Genomic DNA, 23,978 nt, shown 5'->3' with positions numbered 1-23,978 from the left:
TATGTATACTGTTCCCAGTATGTAATAAAATAACTAATACTTAAATTACTTCTAGTGTCTAGCATACTCATAGATCATCACAATTTAATCATTTTGGAGAAGCTTTTAAAAATGATTTAATAATTTTGGATAAACTCTAAAAATCATATATCATTTCATAATACTTTTTTTAATATATATAAGATATATTTTGTGATCTTTTAAAAAAGAAACAAAACATTTGAAAAGTTTATACAAAAAATCTTAAATCATTTGAAAACCTCATCCAACAATATTAACTCAGGGCCATAGATTTATACCCATACTGGTATATATTCTTCGATACTCATACTATTTTTTAGTATGTAGTCAATCATTAAGAACAACAATGTTCTTAACAGGTATTAATTATTAACCATATTACTCTTTTCATATTTTTAGGATACCCATAATGCTTTTAGAATGCGATATAACCATGGACTGTGATACTTATTCCCTTATGCTCTTATTTTGTAATATGTTAATTCATGTCCATACTGCTTTTAGTGTGTAAGATAATTCCTAAAACTAATACCTACCGTATATACTCGTGTATAAGTCGATCTCATGTATAAGTCGAGGGCAGTTTTGTGACCAACAATTGTGAAATATGCTATGCCTCGTGGATAAGTCGAGGGTAAAACTTGGGGCTATGAAATTCTGTGATTTTTAGAATTATATACACACTCATACAAACACACTCTGCATTATACACACACAAACTCATACAAACAATCTGCATTCTACACACACACTTATACAAACACACACACTCTGCATTATATACGCACACACTGTGTGTATATAATGCAGTGTGTGTGTGTGTTTGTATGAGTGTGTGTAGAATGCAGATTGTTTGTATGAGTGTGTGTGTGTATAATGCAGAGTGTGTGTTTGTATGAGTGTGTGTGTATATAATGCAGAGTGTGTGTTTGTATGAGTGTGTGTAGAATGCAGATTGTTTGTATGAGTGTGTGTGTATATAATGCAGAGTGTGTGTGTTTGTACGAGTGTGTGTGTATATAATGCAGTGTGTGTTTGTTTGTATGAGTGTGTGTGTATATAATGCAGAGTGTGTGTTTGTATGAGTGTGTGTAGAATGCAGATTGTGTGTGTGTGTGTGTGTGTGTGTGTGTGTGTGTGAGAGAGAGAACTGGGTGGGAGGAGGGCATTTTTATTATACATTTTTTATTTTAATATTTTAAGTTTTTTTATTTTATTTTAATATATATATATATATTTTTTTTTTTAATGTTTGATTTAATTTTCGTCCCCCCTCCCTGCTTGTTAGCTTGCCAGGGAGGGGGGCTCTCACTCCCTGGTGGTCCAGTGTATGGGCTGTGTAGGAGGGGGGGCTGACAGTGAGCGGTTACTTACCTTCCTGCAGCTCCTGTCAGCTCCCTTCTCCTCCGTGCAGCTCCTCTGTCAGCTCCCACTGTAAGTCTCGCGAGAGCCGCGGACCCCGCGGCTCTCGCGAGACTTACAGTGGGAGCTGACAGAGGAGCTGCACGGAGGAGAAGGGAGCTGACAGGAGCTGCAGGAAGGTAAGTTACTGCTCTCTGCCAGCCCCCAACAGGACCGCCGGGCTTGTAATGAGCCCGGCGATCCTGGTCTGTATTATGGCAATGTAAGTTGCCATAATACAGACATTAACTCGAGTATAAGTCGAGTTGGGGTTTTTCAGCACAAAAAATGTGCTGAAAAACTCGACTTATACTCGAGTATATACGGTAAGTATATAAGTATTAAAAATAAATGTTGTCAATAAAAAAAGCTCCACTTAACCCCTTAAGGAGGGAGGCAATTGTTCAAGTTCTGAACCAAAACAACAACCTGGAATTTGAGCTATATGTCCGTTCAACCATAATTTACCTCTTTGTATTGTTATATATCATTTGTATATCATCAAATCTTCATATATAAAACATAATTTAGTATGAAAATTTTTAAAAAGTGAAACATTAAAAAAGTGAGAAATTAATCAATGCTATTATATTCCAAGTTAGGATGTGCTATGCTGTCCCAATGGTGTTTAAGCCCTCCTTTGGAAGGACGGCACAGCCCACCCTAACACAAGTTGTTAACTTCCTTTAAATGCCAGAAATATTTTTCATCTATAAAAAAAAATAAAATTTTTTTCTCCATTCTGAATATTTTAATCTCTGCAAACGAGCTAAATAATAATAGCCCTTTTCTACCCAAACAGCAAAGAAAGACTCAAAAAAGGAACATGCTGTTATTTCTCCATTTTAGCAGTTGGGTAGGTTGGAGAGGGCTCCCTGTGTCACTCAAAGTACTTAATAGAACAATTCAGGTTGCAATAGCATCTTACAAATATTACTAATAGATGATCTCACTGGATTTACTGTATGTAAGCATTGTTTTTACATACTGACTTCTAATCATATCAACAGTGTGCTCAACAATAGCCATAAATGGTATTTTTGTGTTAATACCAGTATTTCAGACGCTGTGTGACATATTGCAAGATAAAGCGATACTGTATAGTGTCTAAACATTCCCTAACATCTCCCTAATAGTTTTGTATGAATTAATAATTATTCACATATATATTGTATACATGTATATAATCTTCTGGATGTGCCTCTGAGAAGCAACGTATGAAGAAAATGAAGTTTTAAATTGTATTGTAAGTGTTGGCTTTGCCTTCCATGTTTCATTCATGATAATATTTATATGCTTGGTAATGAAGAGGTTAAAAATCACAGTGCTGCGCTAAGATTATATGATGTCCAGTCTACATATGTTAGAAATTAAAAGATATCCATATTAGTCTATTCATGTGATATTTGTTTCTGTTAATTGTCCGTTATTAACCATGCTAATCACAATCTATTTGCCACTGTTCTAATCTGCTACTTTTGTTATGTTTTATATGTATATGTCATATGCATTAGTTCCTATGCGCACATTGTTTAATATATCTAGCAAAGATTACATAATTATCTATTATGTTTATTGATATTTGCACTGTGCTAAGTGTGTAATAAATAGATGTTTAAAGCATATTTCTCCTATTAATATTTTGTATATTACATGTTCTTTGATATCCATAGATCTCTTTGAATGTAATATATTTATTGCTTATCATATGCTATGGAATCATTGAGTCTCATATGGCTTATTGTCTGTACTAAAATGCACTGCCGTTTAATCCAGCCCCGTCTGTTATATACCAATTGGCAAAGACAATGCTTGTATTAAATGTGTAGTGTGTATAGAGTATACCAGATTGCCTTTGGGAATAATATGTTTATTGATAGCCCCACAGCTTGATGTATGTCATACTTCGACTGCAGTTTGTCTGTTTGTATTAGAATGTAATATTTGCATTTCTATCCACACGCTGTGCGTGTTATTATGTGATATATGCATTATTATATATGCTGTTCTAAGAATTATGTATTTATTGATGATCATCATTGGAGAATTTAATATATTCACTAAAAGCCGTAGTTAAATCTTCTGATATCAACATATAAATACCGTTGGAATATAATATCTTCTTTAAATGTTGATTAAACGTCATAATACTGAAAGCACACATTTCTCTGTAGATTTTGAGTAAAAAGAACCGTTCATTTAGCCGAAAGGGCATCTTAAAAATAATTTATTTTGAAAAGCTTTATAATACATAGAGACACAAACGAAAGTTTGGATAAAATGCTTTAGCTTGTCGTTCGTGCTTTTTTCCCTTGTGATACTAAATGTCATCCCAGTCAATACTCCTTGTTAGAGGTTGATTTATTCACCTTCTTGATTCGCAAAAACTCAATTGCCGATCAATATCAGACTGTAAAACACTTTTAATTAACCATTTCCTACTGATGACTTTTCTGCCTGACCTCCTCGTAGAACTTTAGTAATTGTTACAGGAAAAGTGCAGTTCATTGATTTTCTAAAGGAGGCAGATGAGACACAGTACACACACACACACACACACACTATTCTCCCATGGTATGGAGTATAAACTTAGCGAACTTCTACTCACCAGGAATAAATTTCCACTTGACAATGGCGAGTTGGACTACATCTCGGAGATAAAACACAATTACAGCAATATTTGTTTTTATATATTTTTTTTTTTTTAATTCTTTATTTTTGTTGCGCAGAGAGTTTACAGAAGATGCTTGCATCGCCACAACAGCGGGGCGAACAATGCTTTTTCATACATTTTATAACAGGAACATGGCGTTGAAAAAACTTGCACAATTATATTATTTTTTAACTCATGCTATACAGATATGTGGTGTGTCATAGCATTTTAAAACTACTAAACATAGCAAAACGATTAAGCTTAGTAAATTAGTGTATTATGCTTTATGCTATTATGATTAAATGCTTAAGGGTACCACTGGTTGAATTACTTGGTCAGTTGTTAGACACTAGAGAACTCTAATTAATCCTGTGTACGAGAGCAGGTATCGTAGCGTCCAATAGTGGTTATCAGCCCACACCGCTTGGAGGCTCAGGGGGGGAGTCTCTTGTTGCTGTATTCCCGGTGCAGTGTTGTTTCGTCTCTGGGCTCCATGCGAGTTCTTGCTGAGGTGCCCTTTGGGGTCTTGTTGTGTAGCAGCTGAGGCGTTGCAGAACCGCCGCCGGTGGGGCGTAGCATGGAGCTCCTCTCCAGCCCTTTGCGGTTGTCTCTTGGGGCCCAGGTGATCGTGCCTGACGGCTAGCTCCTGGTGGTTCCGGGAGGCTCCGTGTGCCGCATGGGCCTGGGTTTTGCCCTTCTCGGTGGTCCTGGGTAGGTCCTCTTTTGGAAGGGGGTCTCTGTGGGGGGACTCTATGAGCCGACTTACCCCCTGGAGTCGACCGCCTGGGTCGTGTTCTCCTCCGGCGCCTGGGTGTGAAGCTGTTCCGCCTCTGTGGGGTCGGCATGGACCGCTGGATTGCCAGGGATGAATGGTGGTGTGAGTTTGCTCTCTGTTGCCTCTCCTCAATTTTTCGCCAAAATTCCTCTAAGATCTTGTCTAGCTTTGCTAGTGTTGACTCTGTGGTGCCTCGTGGTTTGGTGTGAGGCCTGGCGTCCGCCATCTTGTATTGCTTGAGGTGGTCAGAGCTAAGTTGCAGTTGCAGCTTGTGCGAGGCCACAGTTACACCCGTGGATGAAATGATGCCGGGATAACCCCCACCGGCAGGGGGGGGGAACAGGTTTCTGTGCTGCCTCATCTTGTGTTCAGCAGGGGATCAGGCGGGGAGAGCGGCCGCCTCTCTCACGCCGTCACCTCCAGGTAGGCCGCAGTAGTGTTGTGGGCTTAATCTGCTCGGGTTGCGTCAGGGAAGCCTTAGATTTAAGCGGAGCTGTTTGCAGGCTGTGTCCCGTCCTCAGATTACACTTGTTTTGCTTGTAAGTGTCGGTATTAGTGCGATTTCGTAGATTCTCGATCGGAGCTCACTCTGCCTGCGACCATTCCGTTTGGCAGTCAGGCCCCGCCCCTTGTTTTTATATTTTTATCACTAGAACTTTGTTTTACAAAAGTAGAGATGCAAAGGTTTGTTTTTTTGTCAATTTACGTTAACAGGAACTGGAATACAATACTGCAATGGAAAATAATTGCAGTAATGTGGTTGGCTGTAACATTCCAGCCAATGAAATTGGCTCTATTAATGTCATTCTGTTTTGATTAGCTTTTTGAAACTTGTCCTGCCCATGCTAGTAGACTAGTTACAAAGCTCAATGAAGTGATCTGGGTGCCAGGTCCTCCAGGTTTTAACCCTTCAGATGTAAACATAGAAGTTTCAGAGAAACTGCTATGTTTACATAGCAGGGTTTATTCAAACTCTAGTGTCTGTCTTCCTGACAGCCGCTAGAGGCGCTTTTGCGACTTTTGCATTCAGCGTGCAGAACGTCCATAGGAAAGCTTTGAGAAATGTTTTCCTATGGACTGTTAGAATGCGTGCGCGGCTCTTGCCGCGCATGTGCATTCCGCTTCACTCAGGAGCAGACGTCTGCGGGGGAAGAGAGGTCACCAGCGCCGAGGGAGCCCGGCGCTGGATTAAGGTTTTAACCCCTTCAGTGCCACGGGAGGGGGACCCTGAGGGTGAGGGTCCCCCAAGGATGACATAGTGTCAGGAAAACAGGTTTAAGGCTTTGCTCTGAGGCAGCCAGAATAGAGCAGGGTTCTGAAGATCACATTCAAACCTCATACAACAAATGGCCTATTTGATGCCTAGTTATAACTATACAAAGGCTAATGCCATTAGAACACTTACATGAATAAAAACATATCAATAAATATATAAATATATAACAAAGAAAACATTCACTAGATAGATGGAAATGTGTTAATGTAATGTAACAAATCCCCTATACTCTGGCTGAGTATATCCGCAGTAAGTCTCCCAAATCCCAAGTGATGCAGTGATTATAGCTCCTGGTTCCAAGCAGAATAGTGATTATGGTTGTGAGTATAACTCACAATCTCCCAAACATGAACCTAGACTTCATGGATGGGGTAAAACGCATTGGCGGATCCAGGGGGGGGGCAACGGGGCAATTGCCCCCCCCGAGATTCCCCCCTGCCGGCTAGTGCAGGGCTGGCATTGCCCAAGCGCCAGCCCTGCAATGTGCCTGCGGATCGGGGAGAGTGATCAGTGATCTCCCTCCCCGGTCTGCAGGCACTGTGCTGACAGCCGGCAGGGGAGGGAGGGAGAGAGGACACGGGAGCTGTTACCAGCAGCTCCTCCGGGTCCTCCTCTCGCGAGATTTGGAGCGTTGCCGCGGTTACCACTGCAACGCTCCAAATCTCGCGAGAGTGAACTCTAGCCCTGGAGCAAGGGCTAGAGTTCACTGGAACCACTGGACCACCAGGGATTCCCCACTGGGACCACCAGGGATCCAGAAATGTCCCCCCTCCTCCTCAATAAAGGTAAGAAGGGAGGGGGGGCATAAATATATTTTATTAAATACATTTTTTTTTTATTAAAAAAGCGCCCCTTCCCTCCTCCCCTCCCCCCCCATACACACTGCCCCACATACACACTATACACACACTGCCCCCATACACACACTGACCCCATACACACACTGCCCCCATACACACACTGCCCCCATACACACACTACAAACACTACACACACTGCCCCACATACACACACTGACCCCATACAGACACTACACACACTGACCCCATACACACACTGACCCCATACACACACTGACCCCATACACACACTGTCCCCATACACACACTGTCCCCATACACACACTGCCCCACAAACACTGCCCCATACACACTACACACACTTCCCCCTTACACACTGACCCCATACACACACTGCCCCACATACAAACACTACACACACTGACCCCATACACACACTGTCCCCATACACACACTGTCCCCATACACACACTGCCCCACAAACACTGCCCCATACACACTACACACACTTCCCCCTTACACACTGACCCCATACACACACTGCCCCACATACAAACACTACACACACTGACCCCATACACACACTGTCCACATACAAACACTGCCCCATACACACACTGCCCCCACAAACACTGCCCCCACATACACTGCCCCCATACACACACTGCCCCACAAACACTGTCCCCATACAACACTGTCCCACAAACACTGTCCCACAAACACTGTCCCCATACAACACTGTCCCCATGCACACACTGCCCCGCACACTGCACACCCATACACACACAGTGCCCTACACAAACTGCTGCCCCATACACACATTGCCCCAAACACACACACACGACCCCCCCATACACACAGTGCCCCCATACACACACTGCCCCACACATACATACAGTGCCCCCATACACACACTGTCACCCTTACGCACTCACACTCACTTCACCGCTCACACACACACACTGCACCTTTCACACACACTTCACCCCTAACACACACCACTTCTCCTATGCCCTATATCCCAGCAGACCCCAGGTAAGTTGTCAAACTGTTCTTAAACGGTATGACTACTTACTCTGGGGTGGGATCCTGGCACTACTGGCACCATAACTACTACACTGAGCTGTAGTGGTTATTGTGCCAGGATTATTTTTTTTAAATAATCTACAAGTGCCCCTCCCGAGATCAGGCTCTGGATCCGCCACTGGTAAAACGATCTGATTTATTGGGAGTCACACACCGCCTTTTATGCAACTCCCCATGCAAGGGGTTTCCCAAATCATATTACAGAGGCATTCCCCTCTGGATCTGAGAGGGAACTAGTTACAAGCAAACATTCCACACACCTAAGAGATAATTACCTGAGCACACACACATATAATTAAATTATCTGCTAGAATGTTGTCTATTTTCTATCAAACCTGTGTCTTATCTGCACTCATGTCGCTTTAACCCGTGTACAACTCAACTTTGAATTCTATGTGTCGTCTTACTCAGAAATGCTTTAGACTTGAGAAAGGGAGGTTCCCCCGAAAGCTTGTCATTAAAAAATTCTGTTAGTCCAATAAAAAAGGTATTACAAGATATGAATTTTATCTGTTTTTTACATCTACATCACTGGACTAATACAGCTACAATCTCTGCTTGAACACTATATATATTTTTTTATTTTTTGGAATTATGCTAAATCAATCAATCGATCAAACAATCAATTTTGTAATATATGTGCGTAGATAACAGGACATTTTTCCAAGTTCTTAAAATGTGGACAAATATTTTTTACTGTCAATGGATATACACCATAGAATAATCATCAAACCATAAATTGAAAAAGGTATATACATTGTTACATTGTTATTTATTGTGGAATAGAAATGTTTCTTAGTTGTTTGGTTTTTTTTAAATCTACTTTCTCGTATTTTTAGGTCTCCAGAACCCGTTTACAGCACTGTGAATAAACTGGGTGAAAAACCTTGTTCTCCGGGGCATTACTCTCCAATAGAATGTGACAAAAACTTCCTTTTAACTTCCCCGTATCCTCAATTTCATGGAGGCCTACTTCCAGAATCAGAGATTTCAAGGTATTTTATTCTATTCCTTTACAGGATTCTAATCACCTTACAGGATTTTAATAATGTTTAATTATTTCCTATATTTAGCAAACATGTGTTTGTTACATCTCAATAATAAAATTACAAGTAGAAATTCACTATGATGTATATACCTCTGTTCTGGAACTCAGTGTCTCCATCTTGTCTCCCTGTCATTCAATCTAATAAGATCTGTCTTTGGAAGACAGCCAGTAGAGTCAGACTTAACCGTGCAATGTAACAGTTTGTCAGAAGGGGTAAACAGACCGGGGCACTGCACTCCGACCACTTCAATTATATGAAGTGGTTTGGGTGCCTATAATGTCCCTTTAAGATGAGTTAGTCCATGAATTCTCATAATAAAACATGGTGATGAATAGATAAGTCTACAGAAGTCTGCAACAGTAGAAAAGGACCATCACCATATCTGACAGTCTGGTAGAATTATTTAATTCAATTTAATCTTGTGGCATTACTTACCTCCAACGACCTGCGCAGACCCCCTCCTGCCGCACAGTCTAGACGAACTACGCAGCCGCATGACAAAATGTCTATAAAGAGATGTGAACGTGACATCACGACCACTCTTAAAGTGACCACTTTATCATTGCGATCCTAATCGGTTTTAGATCGCAGTGATGATGTCCTATCAGAAATTAGGTAAGCCTATTTAAGGCTTGTTGTAGCACCTAATCATTGCCCTATCGTGGTTTCTGTTAGATCCTCATTTAGTGCTCCTATTGATTTCCTTGCAATTTCCTGTGTTTGACCTCGGCTTCGTATTTGACTTGTGATTTCTGGTGTTCTGACCCCCTGCTTCGTATTTGACTTGTGATTTCTGGTGTTCTGACCCCCTGCTTCGTATTTGACTTGTGATTTCTGGTGTTCTGACCCCCTGCTTTGTATTTGACTTGTGATTTCTGGTATCCTGGCCCAGACATTGCCTTGACTCTGAGTATTTTCTGTAATCCTGTGCAATGACAACTACCTAATTCCAGGGTGAAAACTCAGTGAAAAAGGTGTTGACTGGAAAATAACACGAAATAGTTAATGTATATTCATCAATTGTATGCTACACCCCACACCACACACCATAAGTGTGAATGGTCAGAAAAGCAGTCCAAAGCCAAATGGCTATACCTCTGTCTACTCATATCCTTATATAGTGTATAACAAAGATATAAACCCTCCAAGCATCCCAAACTCAGACTTTATTGAGTGATGTCTATATCGGGAGCTGGGTAATACTGCATCAAACTGAGTAGTGGTCTAGGATACAGAGAGCAGATGGCTATTGTCTCAAACTCTGCAGAATTCAAATGGAGAGCTATTATGAGGTTAAGTATAGATATCGGTTATTGCACTTTTAGTTCTCCTACTTACAATAAATTAAATTCAGTTAAATAATTCTTATTTATTAGAGAACAATTGCGCCTGATGGCTGTTAAACTACAGCTTCTGTGTTGACACAATGTTGCAATATTGTTGCAGTTAGAAAAAGATATATACGTTGCAACCGTGTCTGTTAGCCCTCAGTCTTTGACGATTAATAGTTTAACCCCTTAAGGACCAAACTTCTGGAATAAAAGGGAATCATGACATGTCACACATGTCATGTGTTCTCAAGGGGTTAATATGGTGTCTATCCTCTGCTCCCATTTCTAGTCTCTCTAAGATAGTCTATAGGTCTATCTGTGAACCTGTCTTTAAAAATAGGATTTACAGTTCACTCATGGGGTGTACATAGATGAAGATAGAGACAGGAGTGGAAACTATTAGCCTCTCTCTCTTAATTGCTCGCTAGACCGAATAGAGGAAAAAAACGTGAAAAAATATTATAAGTGCTGAAAGTGCAGAACCATGCTTAGAATGCTGGTTACTTACCCCATAAGTGAAAGTGCCCTGTGTAAAAGAAGAAAAACCCAGCGCGCGTTTCGGTGTACTGGCACCTTCGTCAGGGTTAAGAGGTGAACTGACCAAGGCTCCCTTATAAATCTCTCTCCTTGCTTGGAAGCCGGATGGAGAACCAATCCGGTAATGACACGTGCTAAAGAGGAGGTGTCATTATGCTATCAGCAATTAGTTAAGCAGATTCCGTCTTGTGATTTGAACAATCCTTGTACAGATCTCGTCACTTTTGGTTTCCTGCCAATTGGAACGGAACTTTTTCTGTTCGAAAATTATCCCTTCTTAGTCAGTATATTTCTCATCTAATTTCTAGATGAGATTCTTCCCTATAAAGAATGTGCGTTCTAATGCTGTTTCTGCATTCAGAAGTACTGTGATAGCCTTCCTAGTACAAGAACAAAGTGATTTAACCCCTCGACTCCCTTGATGTTGGTATGCTATTGCCCAGTTTGCTAATCAGGGTATGGATTCAATATAACCTGTTTGGCATGTTGTTTTTACATAAGAAGGATCAATTAATACATCGCTGTCTACATGGCATCACTTTGATTTCTGGCTAATTCAGATGGAACTTGTATTGATTGTGTAATGACCTATTATGTCTCACTGTATTTAATTCTCATGTGAGACTGGGTTCTTATTCCTGAATGATATGTTTATGTTGCCATCTCAAGAATTTGATATCCAGTGATATCCTCACTTCACATAGATTGAGGTGATTAACCCTTCAATCACCGCGCAGCTGTCAGGGTACCTGAGGTCTTTACCTCCGAAAGAGGTAGAGACTTAGTAGTTTGTCCTTCCGGCAGGGCTGCTTCTCCCATCCCTCGCGGCTCTCCTAGTCACTCACATGCCGGCCGCGAGGGATCTGTCCCCTTTTATAATGTCACGCACAGTGCTCGACGTCATGACGTTAGTCCGGACCGACCTGTCACTCAATTGACTGGAAGCCAGTCAGGACTCGTCGGAGGCGGGTCTACTCACTGATCCAGGGTATTTAACGCTGTTTCTCCCATTCACTCATTGCCCTGTCGTGGTTCTAGTCAGCCTAGTCACACAGTGCTCTTGTATTCTCTTGTCTTTTGGTTCTGACCCGGCTTTGTTATTACTTACCTGTCTTTCTGTTATCCTTGACCCGGCTTGTCTCTCGCTTACCTGTCTTCTCGTTCCCTCGACCTCGGCTTGTCCCTGACCATTCTATACGTAGTATTACGTTAAGTCCGGCCATTCTAAGGTCCGGTATACGTATCTGCTACTCTTTGTACTCTGCGTGTTGGATCCCTGACCCGATCCTGACATTACGACAGGGCCATGGATCCTGCAGGTACAAATTGTCAGCTTGGTTCTCCTGATCCTAGGTTTGACGCCATGGAGCATAGGATGGATCAGATGGCACTAGCACTACAGGCGCTGCTATCACGTCCTATTAATCCACCTGAGGAGATGCGTAATACGTCTGTTCCTCCTGTGGGTTCAGGGCTAGAGGTAGCTACTGTAGGTGCTTCTTCCCGAGTTACCCCACCTGTACGTTATGCTGGTTCTCCTGAGAGGTGTCGTGGCTTTTTGAACCAGATCAGTATCCATTTCGAGCTACAGCCCCGTTCCTACCCTACTGATAGGGCAAAAGTGGGATTTATTATCACCTTACTCATTGAGAAGGCTCTGAGATGGGCTAATCCGTTGTGGGAGAATGATAATCCATTAGTCTATAACTATAATGCCTTTGTAGCTGCTTTTAAAAGAACTTTTGACCCCCCTGGCAGGAAGGTCAATGCAGCTAGAGTACTGTTGCGCCTTAGACAAGACAACCGAACACTTGTGGATTACGCACTAGAGTTCAGGTCTTTGGCGGCAGAGGTGAAGTGGAATGAACAGGCCTATATAGACGTATTTTTAAATGGATTATCCGATGTAATACTTGACGAGGTAGCGACAAGAGAGCTTCCCGAGAACTTGGAGGACTTAATTTCCTTTATCTCTCGCATTGACGAACGTCTAAGGGAGAGGCAGAACACTCGAGATAGAACCGGTAGATCCTCCTTTAGCCTAGCGCCATCATTTCAAAGTCCTGAAACCAAAACTCCACAGTTTTCAGAACCTATGCAGTTAGGCCTTACTCGCCTGTCAGAGGAAGAGAGACAGTACAGGAGAAGGGAGGGACTGTGTATGTATTGTGGAGTCAGAGGTCATTTACGTTTGAACTGTCCCAGTCGTCCGGGAAACGCTCGCACCTAAGTTTCTCTAGAGGACAGACCTTGGGTGTTTCGATTTTGTCCTCTACTCATAACTACAAAGAACATAGACTCCTATTACCTGTCTCTTTAACTTGGGAGAGGGGAACCTTAGAGACTATGGCATTGATAGACTCCGGAGCTGCTGAGAGTTTTATCGATCAAGTTTTTCTCACCAAACACGCTATCCCATCCCAGTTAAGGAAGACACCCTTGGCTGTTGAAGCCATTGATGGTAGACCTTTAGTTGAGCCTGTGATTTTCCGGGAAACCACACCTCTTAACTTAACTACTGGTATTCTACACAAGGAGGAGATATCTCTACTACTCATTTCATCTCCTTCTGTTCCCATAGTCCTGGGATACTCCTGGCTTAAGAGACATAACCCCGTTATAGATTGGAAATCAGGGGAAATAGTTTCATGGGGTCAGGATTGTCAAGAGAGTTGTTTAAAGAAAGTGTCACCTCTCTGTAGTGTTAACACACTTAATAACTCTATCGACTCTACTAAAATACAGATACCGTCCTTGTATCTAGATTTAAAGGCGGTATTTGACAAAGGAAAGGCTGATACCTTACCACCACATAGGCCTTTTGATTGCAAAATTAATTTACTTTCTGGTACTATGCCTCCCAGGGGTCATGTATACCCTTTGTCTACGAATGAGAACTTAGTCTTAGAGGAGTATATTCGTGAAAACCTAGACAAAGGGTTCATTAGGAGATCCTCCTCTCCTGCTGGGGCTGGATTTTTTTTTGTTAAAAAGAAGTATGGTTCTTTAAGACCCTGCATTGACTACCGAGGTCTGAACAAGATAACCATTAGAAATGCCTATCCGATTCCCTTGATCACCGAGCTTTCTGATCGATTAAAGGGTTCTAAGATTTTCACTAAGTTAGACCTTAGTGGTGCTTATAACTTGGTGAGAATTCACCACGGACACGAGTGGAAGACTGCGTTCAATACTCGATATGGGCACTATGAGTATACTGTAATGCCTTTTGGTCTCTGTAATGCCCCGGCGGTATTTCAGGATCTAATTAATGAAGTTCTTAGGGAGTTTCAACATGACTGTGTTATTGTATACCTCGATGATATACTTATACATTCCAGGGATATTGAGACTCACCACGGACAGGTCAGAAGGGTTTTACACAAACTTCTTCAGCATGGCTTGTACTGCAAATTAGAGAAATGCAGCTTTGACCAATCCCAAACTACCTTTCTTGGTTACGTGATTTCTGGAGAGGGGTTTGAAATGGATCCGGAGAAGCTCCAATCCATATTAGATTGGCCTTTACCTAAGGGTCTCAAGGCTATTCAGAGATTTATTGGTTTCTCTAATTACTACAGACGTTTCATTAAGGGATACTCCTCTATCATTGCTCCCATCACCAATATGACCAGACAAGGGGCTGATACTAAGAATTGGTCTACTGAAGCACTTCTGGCTTTTAAGACACTCAAGGAGCTGTTTGCTTCCGCACCAATTTTAGTTCACCCTGATACTACACTGCCTTTCCTACTCGAGGTTGACGCTTCTGAGACAGGTATAGGTGCCGTTCTGTCCCAAAGGTTGGGTGTGGATAAACCATTACATCCATGTGGGTACTTTTCCAAAAAATTATCAGGTACTGAGAGCAGATATGACATTGGTGACAGGGAACTCCTAGCGGTTATCATGGCCTTAAAGGAGTGGAGACATTTATTGGAGGGGACTTTGCATCCTGTTACTATTTTGACAGATCATAAAAACTTATCCTATATTGGGGAGGCTAAACGATTATCATCGAGACAGGCTCGTTGGTCTATATTCTTCACTCACTTCAACTACATACTCACATATAGGCCTGGTTCTAAGAATTCTAAAGCTGATGCCTTGTCTCGCCAATATGAACCTTCTGCCATATCTGAGCCGGTTTTGTCCTCTATAGTACCCAAGTGTAACATTATCGCTAACACTACTCTCAAAATCCACTCTCCGCTGCTTGATCAGATCAGGAGCTTGCAGCATCTGGCACCTAGACTGACTCCTGCGTCTAGACATTTCGTTCCTCCTGAACTCCAACTGGAGCTCTTACAGTGCCTTCACGAGAGTAAGGTGGCTGGCCATCCGGGCGTCCGCAAAACATATTCCTTGATCTCTAAGGATTTCTGGTGGCCTTCGTTACGGAGGGATATTAAGGATTTTATCGGAGCCTGTGAGGTCTGTACTAAGACTAAACTACCGCATTCGCTTCCTTGTGGCCTTCTACAGCCTCTGGAAGTTCCAGAGAAACCTTGGTCCTGTGTGGCGATGGACTTTATTGTGGATTTGCCTGTTTCGAAAAGGCACACTGTTATCCTCACGGTGGTTGATAGGTTTACCAAGATGGCACATTTCGTACCTTTACCTAAACTTCCGACTTCTCCTGAATTGGCGGAGATATTTGCTAAAGAAATTTTTCGCCTGCATGGGATACCTTCTGAAATCACTTCTGATAGAGGCTCCCAATTTGTTTCACGTTTCTGGAGATCATTCTGTTCTCAATTAGGCATCAAATTGAATTTTTCTTCCGCCTATCATCCTCAGTCTAACGGAGCTGCCGAACGTACCAACCAAAAGATTGAGCAATATTTACGTTGTTTTGTTTCCGAACACCAGGACGATTGGGTCGGTTTGATTCCTTGGGCGGAGTTTGCGCACAACAATCTCGTTTGTGACTCTACTCATTCAAGCCCCTTCTTCATGAACTATGGCTTTCATCCATCTATTCTTCCCTCGGTTTCGCCTTCCCAAGGAGTACCGTCGGTTGATGTCCATGTTGCCAATCTGAGGAAGTTGTGGGATCAGACTCGACAAATTCTCCTACACAATTCTATGTTGGTTAAGAAACACGCTGATAAACGTAGAAGGGCGGCTCCGAATTTTGTTCCAGGCGATAGAGTTTGGTTAAGTACTAGGAATATTCGGCTTAAAGTTCCTTCCATGAAATTCGCTCCCCGTTATATTGGTCCCTACAGGATCTTGACTCGAATTAACCCAGTGGCGTATCGTCTAGCTCTCCCAGCTGCTTTACGCATCCCGAACTCCTTTCACGTTTCATTGCTGAAGCCTCTAGTCTGTAACAGATTCTCCTCCACGATCGCCCCTCCTCGCTCTGTTCAGGTGGAGGGTCAGGAGGAGTATGAGGTTAACTCCATTATTGATTCTCGTATCTCCCGGGGGAGAGTACAATATTTGGTTGACTGGAAGGGTTATGGTCCTGAGGAGAGGAGTTGGGTACCACAAGAGGATGTTCATGCTCCTCGCCTTCGCAGGGCGTTTCACTCCCGCTTTCCATCTCGCCCTGGTTCCTTCCGCCCGGTGGGCGTATCTGAGAGGGGGGGTACTGTCAGGGTACCTGAGGTCTCTACCTCCGAAAGAGGTAGAGACTTAGTAGTTTGTCCTTCCGGCAGGGCTGCTTCTCCCATCCCTCGCGGCTCTCCTAGTCACTCACACGCCGGCCGCGAGGGATCTGTCCACTTTTATAACGTCACGCACAGTGCTCGACGTCATGACGTCAGTCCGGACCGACCTGTCACTCAATTGACTGGAAGCCAGTCAGGACTCGTCGGAGGCGGGTCTACTCACTGATCCAGGGTATTTAACGCTGTTTCTCCCATTCACTCATTGCCCTGTCGTGGTTCTAGTCAGCCTAGTGACACAGTGCTCTTGTATTCTCTTGTCTTTTGGTTCTGACCCGGCTTTGTTATTACTTACCTGTCTTTCTGTTATCCTTGACCCGGCTTGTCTCTCGCTTACCTGTCTTCTCGTTCCCTCGACCTCGGCTTGTCCCTGACCATTCTATACGTAGTATTACGTTAAGTCCGGCCATTCTAAGGTCCGGTATACGTATCTGCTACTCTTTGTACTCTGCGTGTTGGATCCCTGACCCGATCCTGACAGCAGCCTCCTTAATATACTCCCACAGTGACTGATCTGTGGGTCTTATTATAAAACTATAATATTACCATTATACTGTTTATCAGGATTGGCTCTTTTGTTTGATGTTTTGTGAGTGATATGTGGATTGCTTCAGTTGTATTAATCATGCGTGTATCGTCTAGATATTTGAGAAATGTTAGCAATTCGTTAATATTACGGTATGCTGTCTATGTCATGCAATATAACATTGGTATTGTGACATAAGGTGCTCGTTATAAATCTAGCTTTCTAATAGTGGTATGTTAATAATAGATATTGGGACCTTTTGAAGTCCTATGTATGATGCTCAGTTACTCTTAAATCAATGTATAGAGGTGATGCGATCATAGTGGTAGCTGCTTTAGAAATTTGTAATGTCCAATGTAACAAGGGTCAAGATTGCATCATTGACTGAGTGCTATAATATAACTATAGCATGATATAGCTATAGTTATATCCAACAGACCACTACCAACAGACCTCCCTGCCCAGGTTACTGTTTCTCTTTACATTTTCTGTTATCCTGACCTTGATTTATCTTGACCCTATTTCTTGTTGTATTAATAAGTTAAGTCCGGCCATTCTAAGGTTCGGTAATACGTCTTTCGGATCCACCTTTTGTACGACTCCTGTGACTATGAATCCTGCTGCACAATCACATTTAGACTTCTCATAATGTGTGCTGTACCTAAGGAAATTATATTCACTCAGGCCAGATCATTAGCTAATCAATCACATTAAATAAATATTGATTCAGCTGTTACATTATATTGCTCATAGATAAAATAATGAAGTACTTGAACTGGTCGGTTGAAAATGTGTTATAATTCTGACGTCAAGTTTGGCTGCATAGAATAGTAACATTTAACAGTGATATCCTGGTGCATTAGTGCCATCTAGTGCCTTAATAAAAGAATGCAATTAGAAAAAAATGCTATCCTCATCCGTTTATCTCTGTTGAGTAAATACAGTAGTGTTACATTGCATCTAAAAAAATATAAATTTTTAGTTTATTGTGAGTTAGATGAGTATCGCAATTTAGAAGCTTTTAAAATTGAATTCAGATCTATATTGCACTCAGAGCCAAAGTTTTACCCCCTCCCCACAATCCTTCTATTCTGATTTATTTTTCCCTCTTTCTACTATTTCTGGTATACTTTTATTTCTGCACACGTTTTCTCCTCCAATCAATATATTCCAAATTTTCTCCCTTGTCTCTTTTCATCTATGTTTATTTTTCTATGTTCAAATACACATATCATGTCATTTTATTAACATTTTAATAGATACACTGGTGGCTCACTATTAATATTAAAACCCGCTATATTAGTTAAAAAAAAATGTAATCATCTTTTTAAAAAAGCTATACAATAAAGTCCACAATAATTGTAGTTAGTTTTGTGTGGTTTGTTTGAGATGTCTTCACAATGTTCTGCAAATGCACTTTATCACTATTGCTAATGGGCATATGCTGCAAGCTCCGTGTTGCTGAAATGTTTCTTCAATAACATTGAAGAGGAAAAGAGTCGTTTAGTGGACAGATATACCTTTAACAATTGAGATGAGAGATGGAGCCAATGACATAGTTTGCTCAACAAGTATTAAAGCGAAACACCTAATGCTTACTTTTTTTTCTTCAGAGAACCCCGGAAATTAATATTGCACAAAGGGTCAACTGGACTGGGGTTCAACATAGTTGGAGGAGAAGATGGAGAAGGAATTTTTATCTCTTTCATCTTAGCAGGGGGTCCGGCTGATCTAAGTGGGGAACTGCAGCGAGGAGACCAGATCTTATCTGTAAGTATCCAAAGACATTAAAAAATTTATATTAAGTCTCATTGAAGCACAGAAAATAGAGGCCAGAGTTCCACTTTAAATAGGAAGACATCATCACAAAAATGTTCATTAGCAAATGCCTCACAACATTCCAGTGAGTACAACAAAACAGTGCCAGTGAAATAGTGTGATATCATACACAAATTAATTTATTAGAACATATTAAAATGCCCTCACACTTAAAAACACTTAGAAAATAAAGTGCAAACAAAGCAGCTATAAATAGCATGAAAGTTTCACCAGTTCTTCGTAAGTCTTGCTATTGGTCTTGGACATCCTTATAAGGTGTCTTATCCATTCTTCCCAGTGTGTTTCGCCAATTGTTCTTGGTTTCCTCAAGGGATCTATGTCCTTGGTACTCTCAACTATTTATATCTCTTAATTACATAATTTCATTCAGAATTCCCAGTCAAAAATAAGCCTCTCTGCCTTCTATACATTAGGCACAATGCATTTCACAACACATGTCCTGTCTAAGGATGCATGACAAATATGTGATTTTATACAACTGCTTTTAAATTAGAAACACACACAAAAAATGTTCACTGGAGATGAATTATTTTTATCAAAATCAGCACCATAAAGTACAAACTACTTCAAGAAACAAAATATTTAGGTGTCGAAAGGGACATACCAGACCCAAGACCAATATTATTTGAAACCACTGAGTTAATCTCAAACATACAATACATGACAAACAATCTAAAAATCAAGCTTTATTGTGATCCTCACTTAATCCATTCTAACAATTTTCTTTCCTTTTCCCCTCTAACTGTAATCTGATCTGTGTACTCTCTGTGCTGATGCTGCTTTAACCCGTTTCCCCACTCAACTTTTAATTCTATCTGTCACATTGCTCAGAAATGCTTTAGAATTGATTAAGGGAGGATCTTCCAAAAAGCTTGTTGCTCCTAAATTTAACTAGTCAAATAAAAAATATATTACAAGATACTAATTTAATATGTTCTTAAACTTCTAACCCCAGATTAGCGAGACGGTTATGTGACTACAAGACTCTGGAGGCTGTGATAAAAGCAGTGTTACTTAATACTCACTGACAGGCTCCCCAAGTTTGCTAAATTTGTAGAAATATATTAAGTTTACATTTGTTTAGTGCAGTAATTTTAACTTATTTTTAAATAGAAAATCAGCAAAATATGTTATTCGGTCTTTGGGCCAAACCGTTTTTAGAAAACTATAGTGTTCAGTAAATGTTAGAATACATGTTACTCAAAGAGTAGGAACTAAAATTGAGTTGTTACTTTTTGATCTCTAGTTTTTTAATATCAAGCTTGTTAACATCTACGATTGCAGCATCCTTTCATGATCAAAAAATGGGAATTTATTTATAAAAAAAGTTAACAATGGTGATTCATCTAGCTGCAAAATCTGTATTTGAATTGCCATGTACGTACTGATCTTTTTTTCCCCTCAGATTTGATACTTTTGTGTGAAGGAAAGTAAATTGTCAATCTGGTACTGCATAGTTTGTGTAGGTAAACAGAAACAATGTATTCCATGACTCTAGAACAGGGGCAGTCAACCTGGTCCCTACCGCCCACTAGTGGGCAGTTTGGGATTTTAGGTGGGTGGTGGTGGGTTCTGCAGAAAACGCCCGATGGGCCTCGATGGCTGTGGGCCAAGGTCATCTCCCCTGCCAGGCCATGCAGAGCCAGCTTTGCTGTAAGCCTTCTCGGGCTGGTGAGGAGATAAAACATCTCCATCACCGGCCCGCTAGCACTTAGTTCCAGCAAAGGGAGGGAAAGTCCGGGTAGGCTCTGTGCTCCTCCTGCAAGCAGACTGGTCAGAGCATTGCTGTGCGCTACCATGGCAACGATCCGATACAGTGCTGTGCTCGCAGGAGGACAGGAGAGGCAGCCTGCAGCCGGAGGAGCTGCAAGCTAAAGTGAACATGCCACCACTGGACCACCACTGCTTGCAGCATTATGTCCCCCATCCCTGGTAAAAGGTAAGAAGAAGGGAGGGGGAGACATTTAGATAGATTTTCACATCTCACCCACCTACACACAGCATAGACCCTAGGTACCCTTGACACATAAACACACACACTGCCCCCTCACACGCACACAGCCCCTCTTACACACACAATACACCCCTCACAGACCTGCACCCCTCTTACAAACTACACCCATAACACATACAGACACACTGCCCCCTCCCCCCGCACTCCCCACAAACACACACACAGCAACGTTTCAACCTCTCATGCTTGAAAAAGACCTCTTAGAAGGTCGAAACATTGCTGCTTTTTTTGTTTCATTAAATCTGCCTGCGGCTTTAACACTGAGTGCCTGGGAATTTCTTTGTTACACACCACACCTCTGACACACACTGCACCCCCACTCACACAGTACTCTTCACACACACACACACACACACACACTGTCTCACAATGGACACACACACACACAGATTGCCCCCCTCACATAGACTGCCTTGTCACACACACACACACATTGCACCCATCACACACACACAGACTGCCCCCTCCACACACACACACACACATTGCACCCATCACACACACACAGACTGCCCCCTCCACACACACACACACAGCACCCTTCACACACACACACACACACACTCACACACAAAGTAGAATAGATAAAGAAAAAATGCATAACCGAGCCCGGGACCACAAAATGCGACCGATTTCAGGGGATGGACCTGAGGCCTACCTGCAGCCTACTCAGGAAGCATGGGGGAAACGGCCGATCCCTCAGCCGACTGCAGCCTATAATAAAGGAGGCCCCCCCCCGGAACACTCTCTCCCCCCCTGCCGGTGAGGGATATCCCGGCAACTAGAGCATGGGGATCAGGACGGCGAAACCGAGCTCAGCCATCTTGCACCGCTGGACCGCCGATACACAGCATGGCAGAGACCATGTGGTTCCCAGCATCCAAGCCCAGCTTGTCTCCACTGTCGGAGTGGCTAGACCGCCTATTCAGTGATTTTTGGGACAAAATCACCAACCGCAGGGACACCCAGGCACAAGTCCCACCGGCATCGCCACAAAGGACATAACACAGCCGCCTGCAGCCCCAGTGCGGAACCTGAGAAAGATCGAGATAGGAGGGAGAGGCGGAAGAAACTCCGAAAGCCCCAGCGCCCGACTCTTAGACCACTGGTGAGTTTCCCAAAAGCCTCAATGGAGACAATCTCCAGGGGTGCCCCCTCACCATCCCTCTCACCTGCAAACAGTCCTCTATAAGAACCGGCCTAGCACACTCAGGCAGGACCCGTCTCAGAACAGCATCTCTCCGGGTCTACTGACACACACAGGACTCCCTAACACTCACCACTCCAAGCCACCAGGACATATAGAGGCAGCACGGAGCCAACTCAATGCCCAACGAACGGGAGTGCTCGGTCCACTCGGTCCCCCGAGCGGCGGCACAAGAAATGACTGTTAAATACCCCTGGCAGATGTTGGCTGACCAGGACATTTGAAATCACAGATGAGTCATTCACCCTATGCAACGAAGGACATTTTCTTGTTCCCATGAGAAATATAGTGTTACTCCTATGTTCACATGCTATGCTCTACAACCCACACGCTAACCCACTGTAATTATCCTGTATTCCTATCGACTAACAACACCAGTATAAACATGTGCCAAGCATTTCACAAAACGCAGCCTTTACAACGGGCACATTACTATAATACTAACTTAAAAGCTGACTTAACCTTTAGTTGAAAGCGTGTTACTGCCAATAGCCTACACTAGAGCAGCACAACCTGCACACACACCATACACAAGCCAACTACCGGCACACTGAAAATTGCAATGCCACACTACATCTATGTAGACATAGCTACTCAAGCACTGTTAAGCTTTCACTATTTTACTTCATTTTTTTACGTTAATCCAACGGTTTCACTATCTAGCCAAGCTTGTTATAATGATATAAAATGTGCAATCTCTCATGCCACTGTCTAACCTTAATCTGTTGTGGCGTCTGTCATGTTTAACCTCTAACATGTTTCCTATCTTGAATAAAAAAAACTAAACCTGTGCTATGTATTTCAACGCCATACCTATGCTAATGTATGTTTCCGTACTATCGTGGCAGTGTAAACATGATTGTTCACGCTATGCACAAATAAAATAAAGAATTAAAAAAAAACGTTGACTACCCCTGCTCTAGAATATCAAAATAACATTCATTGAAAATATAAAACATCCGGAAAGTTAGAATTTTAAGTAAAAAAGTGATAAAATCATTTTTTAACTTTAACACATTAACCCCTTAACGCCGTTACGGCGTTCTATGCCGTCGCGGCTTTAAAGGGCTTTAAAGCCGTTGCGGCGGCATAGAACGCCGTAACGGCTTGCAGCCCCAGGAGCAGAGGTGTACTCACCTCCGCCGCGATCCTCTTCTGGGGGGCTGTCTGAGAGCCCAGGCAGCCCCCCTCCGGCAAATGAGGCCCCCGGGGGCCATGTGATCGCTCTCAAAGAGCGATCACATGGCCCCCTATAGCTGGCTATGGATCTGCCAGCAGGGGGACTGTTTAAAATATCAGACAGTCCCCCTGCTGGTAGGTAGTGTAAAAAAATAAATATTAAAATGTTATAAAATAAATTAAATGCCTTTTTATATATATATATAATATGTATATATATTATATATATAATATATATACATATTATATATATGTAACGTCATACGTAATGTATTTTAATATTAATATTAGTATATATATTAATATTAAAATACACTTAGAATGACGTTACATATATATAATATGTATATATATTATATATATATAATAGATCTACATATATATATTATATATATATACGCATAATTACAATAATAAATAAAATAATTAAATAAATAAATAAAATATTGAAACAAAATATAAAATAAATTATATATTCATATGTAATTTCATTCTAACTGTATTTTGTTATTAATATATATATATTGGAAACAGAATACACTTAGAATGACATTCTATATATATCTATCTATATATAAAATACAAATAACCGCAAATATATATAAAGAG

At 41.8% G+C, this 23,978-nt stretch overlaps 1 protein-coding gene across 5 annotated transcripts in view; it reads left to right on the top strand.

Annotated features, from left to right (window-relative positions):
• DLG2 (discs large MAGUK scaffold protein 2) overlaps nucleotides 1-23,978 on the top strand; it is a 1,308,393-nt gene that overhangs the window by 951,661 nt on the left and 332,754 nt on the right. For all 5 annotated transcript variants that reach the window (XM_063431313.1, XM_063431306.1, XM_063431329.1 and 2 more), the window contains 2 exons: nucleotides 8,852-9,007; nucleotides 18,744-18,900. In XM_063431313.1, the coding sequence (XP_063287383.1) occupies nucleotides 8,852-9,007; nucleotides 18,744-18,900 (313 nt within the window). The remainder of the gene's footprint in view (nucleotides 1-8,851; nucleotides 9,008-18,743; nucleotides 18,901-23,978) is intronic.

The sequence above is a fragment of the Pelobates fuscus genome, chromosome 1 (assembly GCF_036172605.1).
Source record: "Pelobates fuscus isolate aPelFus1 chromosome 1, aPelFus1.pri, whole genome shotgun sequence".
Taxonomy (NCBI): domain Eukaryota; kingdom Metazoa; phylum Chordata; class Amphibia; order Anura; family Pelobatidae; genus Pelobates; species Pelobates fuscus.
Note: the sequence above shows the minus strand (reverse complement) of the source record. Positions and strands in the feature narration are given on the sequence as shown.